At 35.9% G+C, this 11932-nt stretch overlaps 2 protein-coding genes across 3 annotated transcripts; one reads left to right on the top strand and one right to left on the bottom strand.

The window, feature by feature from the left end:
• Nucleotides 1-249: 249 nt before the first annotated feature.
• On the bottom strand, nucleotides 250-6972 carry LOC113871842 (probable WRKY transcription factor 32). 2 transcript variants are annotated; one of them, XM_027508940.1, is made up of 5 exons: nucleotides 6038-6972; nucleotides 5875-5927; nucleotides 4167-4858; nucleotides 3883-4041; nucleotides 250-1193 (listed from the first exon to the last, which is right to left on the bottom strand). In XM_027508940.1, exons 1-5 carry the CDS (start codon nucleotides 6183-6185, stop codon nucleotides 836-838), a joined length of 1410 nt encoding a protein of 469 aa, XP_027364741.1. In that variant the 5' UTR covers nucleotides 6186-6972; the 3' UTR covers nucleotides 250-835. The 2 variants fall into 2 exon arrangements, with proteins under 2 accessions (XP_027364741.1, XP_027364748.1); XM_027508947.1 differs by having other exon boundaries at nucleotides 318-1193; nucleotides 5875-5924.
• A 1508-nt stretch (nucleotides 6973-8480) lies between these two features.
• LOC113849205 (probable LRR receptor-like serine/threonine-protein kinase At2g24230) lies at nucleotides 8481-11601 on the top strand. Its single transcript, XM_027478931.1, has one exon. It carries the CDS (start codon nucleotides 9023-9025, stop codon nucleotides 11582-11584), a length of 2562 nt encoding a protein of 853 aa, XP_027334732.1. The 5' UTR covers nucleotides 8481-9022; the 3' UTR covers nucleotides 11585-11601.
• Nucleotides 11602-11932: the final 331 nt, after the last annotated feature.

Raw genomic sequence — 11932 nt, 5'->3', positions numbered from 1 at the left:
AATTATGTGCTTCAAAGTTAGATATTATGAAAATTTTCCATAATTAGCAATGCTAATATCTAAGTTCTTTACCGGACAAGCTGGAAAACAAATTGCTTGCTTTTAAAAAATTCTGAAGTTCAGATGCAATATGAAAGTATTAGTCAGGGATTACGTTCTCCGGATGGGATCAATTATTTCCTCTTTCGTTTCAATAGAATCATGATATCAAATTATGATATGACAAATGATATATCGACGTCTATGTCCAAATAATAAGGAATTTCATTTTTCTACAATGAGGTCTAAACTTGAAGTTATGTGAACATAAAAAATAGACATCAAGAGAACTTTACCTCCTTAAATAAATTCACTCAGCTTTACACAAATTAGCTACGATTCAATGTAACTTCTAAATCACAAGGATCTCAAATCTACAAAAAATTTGCTCAAAGCATGCCAAACTGGTTCCATATTTGTGTCCATTTAAACATTAAATAAAATCAGTACTACCAAATATTTTTAACTTGAAACATTAACCTCTTCAAATCCGTCAACTTGACCAGTTGTTCGATCTATTTCAGTCACTATCCGTCTCGAAGCATTAGAGTGAAATTGGATGATAACACGCTGTTATCACCAATTCTCACTCTCCGTGAGAATAAGATACAGGTCAGTTCTATATTCCCTGCACCAAGTAAACTTTTTAGGACAAGCGTGAACGTGTGTACAAGCGAATTGAAACACTACATAGGGGGAAAATCAAGCGAAGATAAACATGGGACGCCATTAAAATTACACGACACCTACCAATTGATTTATATAAATACAGCTGTATGATTTCCAAAACATGTATTCAACAAGGTTTAATTTCAAAACCTATGCTCAAAAGAGTTCGAGCTGACTCAATTGCTTTCTCACCCCCAAGGTCCAAAGCTTCTCCGGTTAATTCTCCTTCGGTATCAACTGACCATCGAGTAGGTGTTTTCCGGTTTTGCAGTAAGTCAGTTTTCTTGAACTGCATATTGTTCATTGAAGCAGGTGCTGCAGCAGCCACGAGGGGTGCACTTGGTGGGCCATGTCGTTTCTTGGGCACAGGCATGTCATGATCATGTACTCCCTTGTATGTTATGATGAGAGCTTTTGAGTTATCCACAGCAGTTTCAATGTGCTTTCGGACAGGACATCCAGCAGAAGTGCATCTGTAGTAGTTTCTGAAAATTCAAGTCATGCGACACTGATAAGCACAAAGTAGAGAGATTTTAATAATGAAAAATAAAACAAAGAAGGGAAGTCAACGTCCCATGTAAAGACAAAAAGGGGATTTTAAACTGTGTTGAAAACTTTTCGAGAACTGCAACTTCATCCCTTGATATCTTTCCCCCACCCACCAACAAAACAACTTCCTAATCCTCTCTGATCAGTACAGGATCGACCAATTATTACTTATTTATCCTAATAAATGATGGAAATCCTCTCCTAAGCATGCGAAAAATTTTAACATATGGTTTGCGTACAAGTGGTTTTAACAATAAAAGCAAGTATGCGTCCAAGGTGCTGACAATTACCAATTTCTAGCATAGAAGCCTTGCAAAATATGTACACAAGCCACAACTAAGATGCTTCTATTATCACATGTAACAACTAATGGAGTGAAGATCGTATATCTAGAAGCAATAAATGCTATCTAAACTCATGCCCAGCTTAGGTACAATTTTAAACAACAATCAATTTCCTGTCATCTTTTCTATTATAGGTGTTACTCCAATATTCTTACATATATAATCATTTTTTATCATATCCCTTCTTATGTAACCCACTCATACATTTGGGCTTATGTTTCTTTTAATTAAGACAAAAAATAAAAATAAAAATACTAGTAGTTGTTTCTTATAAAAAAGAGTAAGGAGAGTATCAGTTATTTAGCTTGAAATAGTTGACAAGGCATGTCTATAAATAAGTAGAAGGGACTGTGGGAATATCTTGTCATTGGGAAATAATTAGACTCTTAAAGCGTGAGGAGAAAAGTGGGTCTCTTGAATACCTTGGGTTGTACAAGAGAATAATACCCATTTTGTCTCTTCTTCATCTATTTTCTCTATTTCTTTCTCCGTCTTGATCTAGTTCTATCAACTAGTAATTGAGCTCTAATCTTGGAGCTTCAGGAGCTATTCAAATGTCAACAAGAATGAAGAATGAAATTCTTTACATTCTTGGAGAAAAGAAAATTGCAGATTGGAAATGGGAGTTCAAGGAGGATTGCTTTATTAGAAAAATAAGGACAGAGCTTGCAAGTATCAGAAGAGAGTAGCAGTTGGAACAAGAAGCAGGAGAATCAAGAATCTTGGAACACGAAGCAGAATCAGAAGTTAGAAGTGCAAATGAAACTTTGAAAACCAAGAACCAAGCCTTATTCAAGATAAGGACAGAAGAGGACAAACAACCACTCAACATTTTGAATCAAGAACCTGAAAACAGAAGCAAATATGAACATTTGAAGGTGGAAAATAGGAACCACTTTAGGGGAGAAGCAAATTTGAGTAAATCAGAACCAAAGAGGGAATTATGTTCTAGTGTGGGACATGGGGAGAAAAGCAGCAAATAGCATATGTTAGCCAAGGAGATTTGATTCCCAGACAGTTTAGTTGATCCACCTCCACCAACATTGAAGCCAACCAACTTAGATCCAGCCATGGAAATGGTGTGCCATCAGTTGGGGCAGAACCAGTGTTCTTACAGATGCTGGCCAAGCACCCGATGCCAGAACCACTAGATGTTGATGCTCATACAGTGGCTGATGTTATGCTAGAGACGGAGAAGAGTACAATGATGGATGTCTTTCCCCAACTCCAATGTAGAAATGCTGCTGGTGAGGGGTTGGAGGCAAGGCAAGAGCTGGAATTACAAAAAGTTTGTCAATTTTCTGAACTAACAGAAGGTGAGGCAAAGGTATGAATCTTAGAGATGAAAGCAGTGAGCATATGGAATAGGTTGAACACCAAGCCCAACAGAAGGTTGTGAAGGACTATGACAGTCATCATCGGCTACCACTTGCCATAGTGCAGTCCTTAAGAGAGCCCTGGGATTGGTTTAGTGGCAAAGGAATTGATACTCTTTCACTTGCCACACTTTGTTTTTGGTCAAGAGGAACTCACATGTTTGTGTTTGACCAAGGAGGAAGTGAAAGTTAATTTGGGGCTGTAGTGATTTAGGGGATAGTAACCTTCACCTTAAGGGCAAGGTAAAACTTTTGGGAGTGGGGGAGGAGTATCGATAGATACCCACTAGTTAATAGTTATAAAGATAGTTACATAGATAATTAGTTAAGTCTTCTGGTTGAAGATATAAGGCATGTTGCCTATAAATAATGGGAGCAGCAATGAAAGAGATATCTTGTCATTTGTGAAAGGATTAGGGCCTTTGGGCATCAGCAGGTCCAGAACCTTGAAGTTCTGCAGTACTAATATCAGGGGAGATTTTCCATTTTCTTTGTAATAAGATACTAGGTTTCTATCACAAGACTAGGGAAAAACTAATTGTTTGAAGAGCTGGTTTAGTGGAAATATCTAGAGGCATATGCCATGCCACATCCAACCCTTGATTGTGCAAACTAGAAACTGCAGCTACACCTCCCACAGACAGGCAAAAGAAGAAAAGAATTACAAATAGGGCCATTATTATTTAAAAGTCAGACAAGTGAAGCACCATCTTGAAAATCATCAATGATATTTGCATCAGTCTTTTTCCAACAGTTTATAAGCAAATAGATGCATCCTGTAACTGTATATCAGTTTCTATAATTTCATTATTATTTTTTTTTAATTTAAACATCTATTAACCATAAATACAACTAAAATTTCACCAGTTGAAAAGAAAAGACATAAGAACTATATTTCCATGCACCTGAAATGTGGATTCCCCTTCACCATTTTTTGTCCATATTTGCGCCATCGGTATCCATCACCTGATATCCCCACATCCCCAGCTGCATGTACAACTAACTTTGGTTTCTTTCCTGGTTTTACTGTTGAATCCAAGCTTGTTAAATCACTTTTGTTCATTCTAGTTATCAAAAATTACAGAAAAAAGCAATCCATTAGATCCTGCCACAACTAGAAGAAAATATGCTCATTCTCTCAACTCAATGATTTTCCCAAGAAGAAAAAATGAATTCACATGCAACTTGCCTTCTTTTGGGCTCTGGGTCATCAACATGCTCTTCCTTCAACATAACTTTACCATTCTCACCGTTAGATGAATTTTGTAGTTTCTTATCAGCACTGCAAGGTACTTTTTGTAGAGGTTCTTTTGGAGAAGATGATTGATCAGAATCATTCAGAACTCTGATAGACTGCTTTGGAACAGTGCTTTCTACTTTAGGTTCATTGGAAGGCATGAATTTACTTTCCTTGGTGAAATCAGTCTTATGTGGGGGATCATGACTATGTTGACTTCTATAAACAATCTCTATCACATGACCTGAATGGTCACAGAATTTAATCTTCTTAGCATAACAATTTGAATGGGTACACCTGTAATAGCTTCGGGAACCTGTCGGACTCTTCACTTGCTTCTGACCATATTTACGCCAGTTGTATCCATCAGATGCAGATCCACTTTCAACAGAAACAGAAGGCAAGGTTTTGCCACCAGAAGTAGTTCTTTTGTCTACTGCCAGCACTTGTACACTGTTAGTCTTAGGAGAAGACAGCCTCTGTTCTGGTAAAGTCGGACTAGGGGCAGATGATAAAGACTGTGAAGCAGAAGTTGGTGATAGTTCAGAGAATGAACTTGAACAAACAGACTTTTCTGTAAGTTTCTGAGGCGCCTCAACTGCATCGCTTACAATAGTTTCTTCATCAGGAGGTTGAGCTGGCTCCTGAGCATAAAATGGTGTGCTTCAGAGCTAAATAAGCAAATAAATGGGATCTACAGAACATGCAACTTTCTTATGCTTAATTTGAATCCAAAAATATTGCATTATGTCATGTTGAGTGTGATTCATCAAGAAAGCAATCCAAATACTAAATCACCATTCATCATTGGATAATCCAATTGTTCATAAAACCATACATATTCCAAAATAAGACTCCCCATACATCATTATCTGAGCTGGCTGAGCTGAGTTGAGATGAGAAGCCAAACTGCACAATAAAGGTTTTTGGTGCCTGTCAAAGACTAATTATCCCAAAAGCCTCAGCTTTTAGGTAAAACCCTAGGGATGGCTCATATCTCTAACATGCCGCTTCAAGTGAACCCCCTTTGGCCTAGAACCATGGACAAAGCATGGATCCACTATACCTTGTTGTACTGGAATTTAAATTAATGATGAAGAAAAAGGAAAGCATAAATCCAACTCCCGTCACTTGTTCATGGAAGCTCAAATATCAAATAACAAGTACGTGGACATTACAGCTGGATTCATGGGGACTAGACCAAATTATTAGTTCATACTATATTGGAATTATCCAATAACTAAAATATGGATTTCGCTTCTCATTTTCTTTTAAGTTTCATGTACTCCCACTCTTCTAAGCATCCACTAAATACCAGCAATGATTTTAAAGCCCAAGAAGGTACATAACTTTCAAACAGTCCATGAGTTTCAGAAAATCCCCACAAAAGCCAAGTTCTTAAAACAGTGACACGAAAATCAAGTAAACCTATATATTCAGTAACTCATAAGAAGAACAAGCACCAATGACGGGTTCTCACCACTTCTATAGCGAATCCTTTCACGTTAACCAAATCAAAATTGCAGTATTTATCATAAGATATACAGTGGCCGAGCCAAGCAGAACATTACATAAAAATTAAAAAAAATTAAAAATCACATAGCAAAACAAGGTTTAAATTTCACAACTAAAAAAAAAATCAACACAGAAATGCTCTAACCTTACTTTCGTCTTTGCGACGTTTACGCGCGGTAGAGCTTCCCTGCATATCTGCTGCATCAACCACACACTATATTATTCACTACTTCAACTACAAAGAGAGAGAGAGAGAGAGAGAGAGAGAGGAGTAAAAAGAGAACAAGAGTGATTGAAACGCAGCGTACGAGTAATAGCGTGGTGGTGCGTGAACGAAGAGGGAATAACTAGGGTTTCAGAATTGCGTGGCAGGTCATGGGGAGGAGTGGAAGCGTGTGACTCGGTGGCGAGTGACGAGTCAGTAACTCGGTGGCGCGTCTCTTCTTCGTCTTCCATCGCGACAGTGTGGGTTGGGTTTGGGAATTCACGAGATGGCACCAATTTGAATTATTTCAGTTTTATTGTTCTCTTTGTTTTTGAATTTTGATTGATTAAGAGAGAGAGTGTGTGTCTTTGGGGTATTTGTGTCTTTGACTCCAATTGACTCTCTTTCAGGTGGGTTTTGCACAACGGAATTCGTCCATTTCTTTCTCTCTCCGTTTTGCAGTTGCAATTTCACGGTTTTTTTTAATTTTTTTCTTTTTAAAACACATCAATTCAAACCTCAAATCTCAGTAATAATAGAAAAAACAATTTTTTTCAAGCCTTGATCTCATATTTTAACTAATTCTTTAAATGTTGTTAAAATTTTATTAAATGTTTAACATCAAACAACTTATTCACCATTAAGATTTTGGGTTATGAAATGTTGACAAGATCTTCCTAAGATTTCCACTATGTGATTTGTTATAATGGCACATTTGATATCGATTTGCAATTGTAATGATGATGATGACTTGAGTCCCCCTTACAGGCATAAATTTTATTTGATGTGGTTTCAAGTACAAGTATTGTATCATCATTTAACAAAAATGCTTAATATATGATCCGAAAAAATAAAACAATTGTTCATTAGTAATATATTTTAAGTTGTTGAAAATTATTAGTAACTGAATTCTCTTTTTTTTTTTTTCTAATTAATCAATTTTCTAAAAAATCAGTATCAAGCTTGAATTTTAAAATAGTTTATTATTTATTTCCAGAACATGAACAAGAAAAATTGGATTCCGAAGGGGGTTTAACTGAAACTGGAATTGGAAAAAAAAAAAGAAAAAATAAAAAGGATTCAAGAGGATTTAATTCCTGAAGGGGTAGATTGATACAATAAAAACCTCTGGTAAAATGCCCACCCGTAACCCAGCGGATAAAGTACATTACATAGTCCGTTTTAGGGATTGGCGACTTATCCATTCAATGACTTTGGCACCGGACATTTATTTTTCACTTCTAATTTAATAATTATCTCTCATGCTTTTGTAATTTTTAATAAATTTTAATAAATAAATAAAACTATAGCTTTTTAGAAAAAATTGCTGATAATTCATAATCTAGTACATTCTTTCTCACATAATCTTAGTTATTAATTAAAAATGATTGAAATTTATAAAAATTATATAAGTTTTACTATTTATTATTCCTAAATTAATGATTCTTTCATATTTAATAATTAAATTAATTTTAATTAATAAATAAAAATGTGTTAAAAAATGTTAGATAACTCTTTTTTTTGTCATTGTTAGCGTAAAAAAACAATTTTGATTTGGGATTGATTTTAAATATTTAAAATCATATTTTTCTAAAAATTATACTTATAATTATTTAAAATAAAAATTTAATTTAAATACATTATCGATATACTTTTTTTATAATATTAACCAATTAAAATATTTGATAAAAAGTCATAAAAAATCTCAATAAAAATAATTTCTAAATTAACTATTATAAAAGTTAATAGCTTGTATTGATATATATAATTCAATAAAATTAATATTATTAATTGTGTAATTAAAATAAATACTTAAATTAAATTTAACTAAAATATTGTTCGTTGTCAATCAATAAATAAAATAGGACTTCAAGAGGTTGGTCGGAGCAAGATAGGGTCATGAATAGCATCGCATGTTTAATCCTTCACTTATCTTCATAGGATGAAATTAATGTAATGTTCTTTAAATTCATAGATTTTTCCTAACTTAGAATAAGACATAAACCCCTCTCTCTAAAAGTATGTAACCAAAAAAATCGAAAGAACACAACCTTAAAACTATATCTTTTTGCAGTTTTTATATGATATATACTACTTCCTAGCTTAAAGTGTTGAGTATATTTTTTAAATTTAAATTAAAGTTTTAATTTTAATTAAATAATAAGATTAAATATACTGAACAGGCTACATTTAAGCTAATCCATTTTAATTACGTAGAGTGGTATGTTTGATGCAAAATGATAATGATCCAATTAAGCTAATAGCAATACATAGTTTTTCTTATCTTGTTTACTTTGAATGATAAAAGAAAAAGAAAGAGCTCAATGGACCCAAGAAAGGTGATGAACACTGAATGAAGAATCATTGAATTCCCACCAACAAATCTTTGATATATTCACCAACCCCATCCCCAACGCTATTACCATTCAATTCCTTCTCATTTATGAAGCAGAACCCAACTAGACCCCACGTTGCTCTTTACTTTTCTTACTGCTTCCATTGCCTTGCATGTTGCACTGTCTCTGCCACGTTCATTGAGTGTAGAAGAAATATGAAAAATGTAAAAACAAAGCCTTGTTTTGTTTCTAAAAGATCTTGTTGAGAGCTCCAACTAAAAAGTTCTGCAACAGAGATAAAGCACCGTAGCTTTGAGCTGAAGACAACGACAATAATAGTTCCCTTCTTGCATTGCATGGTTTGTTTCCTTTTTACCTTTTTTCTTTTGTCGGTCTTGAGGGATCTGCAAATCCAGACAAAGAAGGGTCTCTCACATGTTCTTTTGTTAAAGTCTACAACCTTTGTGTAACATCAGAGTCACTTCGTTTTCTCAGAAAACATAGTACTAGTAGTTGTTGCAACACTGTAGCTTTGTCCTTCTACTCTCTTTTCCACTCTGCAGTAAAAACCGTAGTATCTTTTTCTTTTTTATCAGTGAATATTACAGACACGTTTTTTATCAGTGAATGTTTTTCTTCCATGTCACAACGATTCATTATCCATGATATGCTCATTCTGGTGTTGAAGTTCTGAGAGGATAAGTATTCTGCATCATTTAGTTCTCAGTATATAAAACATACATCACTCACTGATGGGTTTGGGAGTGTTTGGTTCTGTTCTAGTTTTGACACTCTTGTTCAAGCACTTAGCATCCCAGCAACCGAACACTGATGATTCCTTTGTGTCTGAGTTCTTGAAGAAGATGGGTTTAGCATCCTCCCAGGTCTACAACTTGTCTTCTTCTGTATGTTCGTGGCAAGGGGTTTCATGTGATTCCAAGGGAGAGCATGTTGTTGAGTTGGGTTTTTCTGGTATGGGTCTTTCTGGTCCTATTCCAGAAACCACAATAGGCAAGCTCAGCAAGCTTCAATCTTTGGACCTCAGCAACAACAAGATCACTGACTTGCCTTCTGATTTCTGGAGCTTAAGCTTTCTCAAGAGCCTCAACCTCTCCTTCAATCAGATTCATGGCTTATTGACTAACAACATTGGAAACTTTGGTTTGCTTGAAGTATTAGACTTGTCCAGCAACAATTTCTATGGGGTAATTCCTGAAGCTGTTAGTTCTCTTGAGAGTGCGAGGGTCCTCAAACTTGACCACAACAGGTTTGACCAAAGCATGCCTTCCGGGATTCTCAAGTGTCACTCTCTAGTTTCAATTGATCTTTCTTCAAACCAGCTTAGTGGGACACTTCCACATGGTTTTGCTGCTGCTTTTCCTAAGCTCATTAGCTTGAACCTTGCTGGGAATAATATTTATGGTAATGATTCAGATATTTCAGGGTTGAAGTCCATTGTGAGTCTCAACATATCTGGCAATTCCTTTCAGGGTTCTGTGATGGGTTTGTTTAAGGGAAGGCTTGAGGTCTTGGACCTTAGCAGAAACCAAATGCAAGGTCACATTGCTCAGGTACCTTTTGTCTCTAAGTACAATTGGTCTGGTTTAGTTTACCTTGATTTGTCAGAGAATCAGCTTGATGGGGACATTTTCCAAAATTTTAATGAATCCCATAATCTAAAGCACCTTAATATTGCTTACAATAGATTTACCAGACAGAAATTCCCCAAGATTGAAATGTTCTCAGGATTGGAATATCTGAATTTGTCCAAAACTAGTCTCATTGGTTACATTCCTGCTGAAATCTCACAACTGAGTAATTTGAATACACTTGATGTTTCTATGAATCATCTTATAGGGAAAATCCCTTTACTAAGCAATAAGAACCTCCAAGTTCTTGACCTTTCAAATAACAATTTGAGTGGAGTAGTCCCTCCATCAGTCTTAGAGAAACTTCCTTTGATGGAGAAATACAACTTCTCTTATAATAACTTAACCCTTTGTGCTTCGGAAATCAAACCAGCTATCCTCCAAACAGCATTCTTTGGATTACTGAATAGTTGCCCAATTGCTGCAAACCCAAGCCTTTTCAAAAAAAGAGAGGCACAGCACAAGGGAATGAAGCTAGCTCTGGCATTGACCCTCTCAATGATCGGCTTGATTGCTGGCCTTTTGCTTCTATCGTTCAGTCGCCTTAAGAAAACAAAACCATGGGCTGTTAAGCAAACTTCATACAAAGAAGAACACATGTCAGGTCCCTTTTCATTCCACACCGATTTGACCACGTGGGTGGCTGATGTTAAACAAGCATCATCTGTTCCGGTCGTGATCTTTGACAAACCATTGTTGAATATTACATTTGCAGATCTCTTGGCTGCAACTTCAAATTTCGATAGGGGTACCCTTTTGGCTGAAGGAAAATTTGGGCCTGTATATAGAGGCTTTCTAGCTGGTGGTATTCATGTAGCAGTTAAAGTTCTAGTGGTTGGATCTACTCTTACAGATAAAGAAGCTGCACGAGAGCTTGAGTATCTTGGTAGAATCAAGCATCCCAATCTTGTTCCTCTAACTGGATATTGTGTAGCTGGTGATCAGAGAATTGCCATATATGACTACATGGAGAATGGAAACTTGCAAAATTTGCTTTATGACTTGCCACTTGGAGTACTACAAAGGACAGATGATTGGAGCACAGATACATGGGAAGAAGATGATAGTAATGGAATTCAAAATGCTGGATCTGAAGGAGTCCTCACAACATGGAGATTCCGCCATAAAATTGCACTTGGCACTGCCCGGGCATTGGCATTTCTGCATCATGGATGCTCACCACCAATTATCCACAGAGATGTTAAAGCTAGCAGTGTTTATTTGGACTATAACTTGGAGCCAAGATTGTCTGATTTTGGGCTGGCTAGGATTTTTGGTGGTGGCTTGGATGAGGAGATTGCACTTAGTTCACCTGGTTATGTTCCACCAGAGTTTTCTCAACCAGAATTTGACACCTCATCTCCAAAATCTGACGTGTACTGTTTTGGAGTTGTTCTCTTTGAGCTACTAACTGGGAAGAAACCAGTTGGAGATGATTATCATGATGAGAAAGAAGCAACTTTGGTTAGTTGGGTCAGAGGACTTGTAAGAAACAACAAAGCTTCAAGAGCTATTGATCCTAAAATTCGCGATACAGGATCAGAAGGGCAAATGGAGGAGGCCCTTAAGATTGGTCATCTGTGCACTGCTGAACTTCCTTCCAAGCGACCAAGCATGCAGCAGATAGTTGGACTTCTGAAAGATATTGAACCTTCTCCTAATTAGCATGATAAAAAAGAATTGTTGTGGTTTCATTTAATTTTATCACTTTGATTTTGGCTAATGTAAATGTAAAGCAGTTGAATTACCAAAATTCTCTTTTCCATGTTTTTTTTTTTTTAATCTTTATCTCTTTTCTTTCTACTATCCATCTCGAGTAGATGAAAAAAGTTTTGCTGACTATATATTCACCAGAGTTTGATCTATGGACTAACATGTTATACTGCTAATGCTCTTCTATCCACTTTACTTTTCCTTTGATCTCATGTATGAAAACAAAGGCATGCACTGAAATTGATTCTGTAAAGATGCCCTTGATGAATTGGTCAGTAGAATGTGGTCTTCTGTATCTAT

This window comes from Abrus precatorius, unplaced genomic scaffold (genome assembly GCF_003935025.1).
Source record: "Abrus precatorius isolate BTA unplaced genomic scaffold, Abrus_2018 Scaffold10, whole genome shotgun sequence".
In the NCBI taxonomy this organism is placed as follows: Eukaryota; Viridiplantae; Streptophyta; class Magnoliopsida; order Fabales; family Fabaceae; genus Abrus; species Abrus precatorius.
The sequence above is the reverse complement of the archived record's forward strand: the minus strand, read 5'-3'. Positions and strand labels throughout refer to the sequence as shown.

Excerpts from the sequence above, each read along its gene's own strand:
- LOC113871842 (XM_027508940.1), bottom strand. The coding sequence starts at position 6,185 with ATGGAAGACGAAGAAGAGACGCGCCACCGAGTTACTGACTCGTCACTC. Across the intron at positions 5,928-6,037 it reads GCACCACCACGCTATTACTC|CAGATATGCAGGGAAGCTCT; the intron begins GTACGCTGCGTT and ends TGGTTGATGCAG. Across the intron at positions 4,859-5,874 it reads GTCGCAAAGACGAAAGTAAG|GAGCCAGCTCAACCTCCTGA; the intron begins GTTAGAGCATTT and ends TTTTATGCTCAG.
- LOC113849205 (XM_027478931.1), top strand. The coding sequence starts at position 9,023 with ATGGGTTTGGGAGTGTTTGGTTCTGTTCTAGTTTTGACACTCTTGTTC.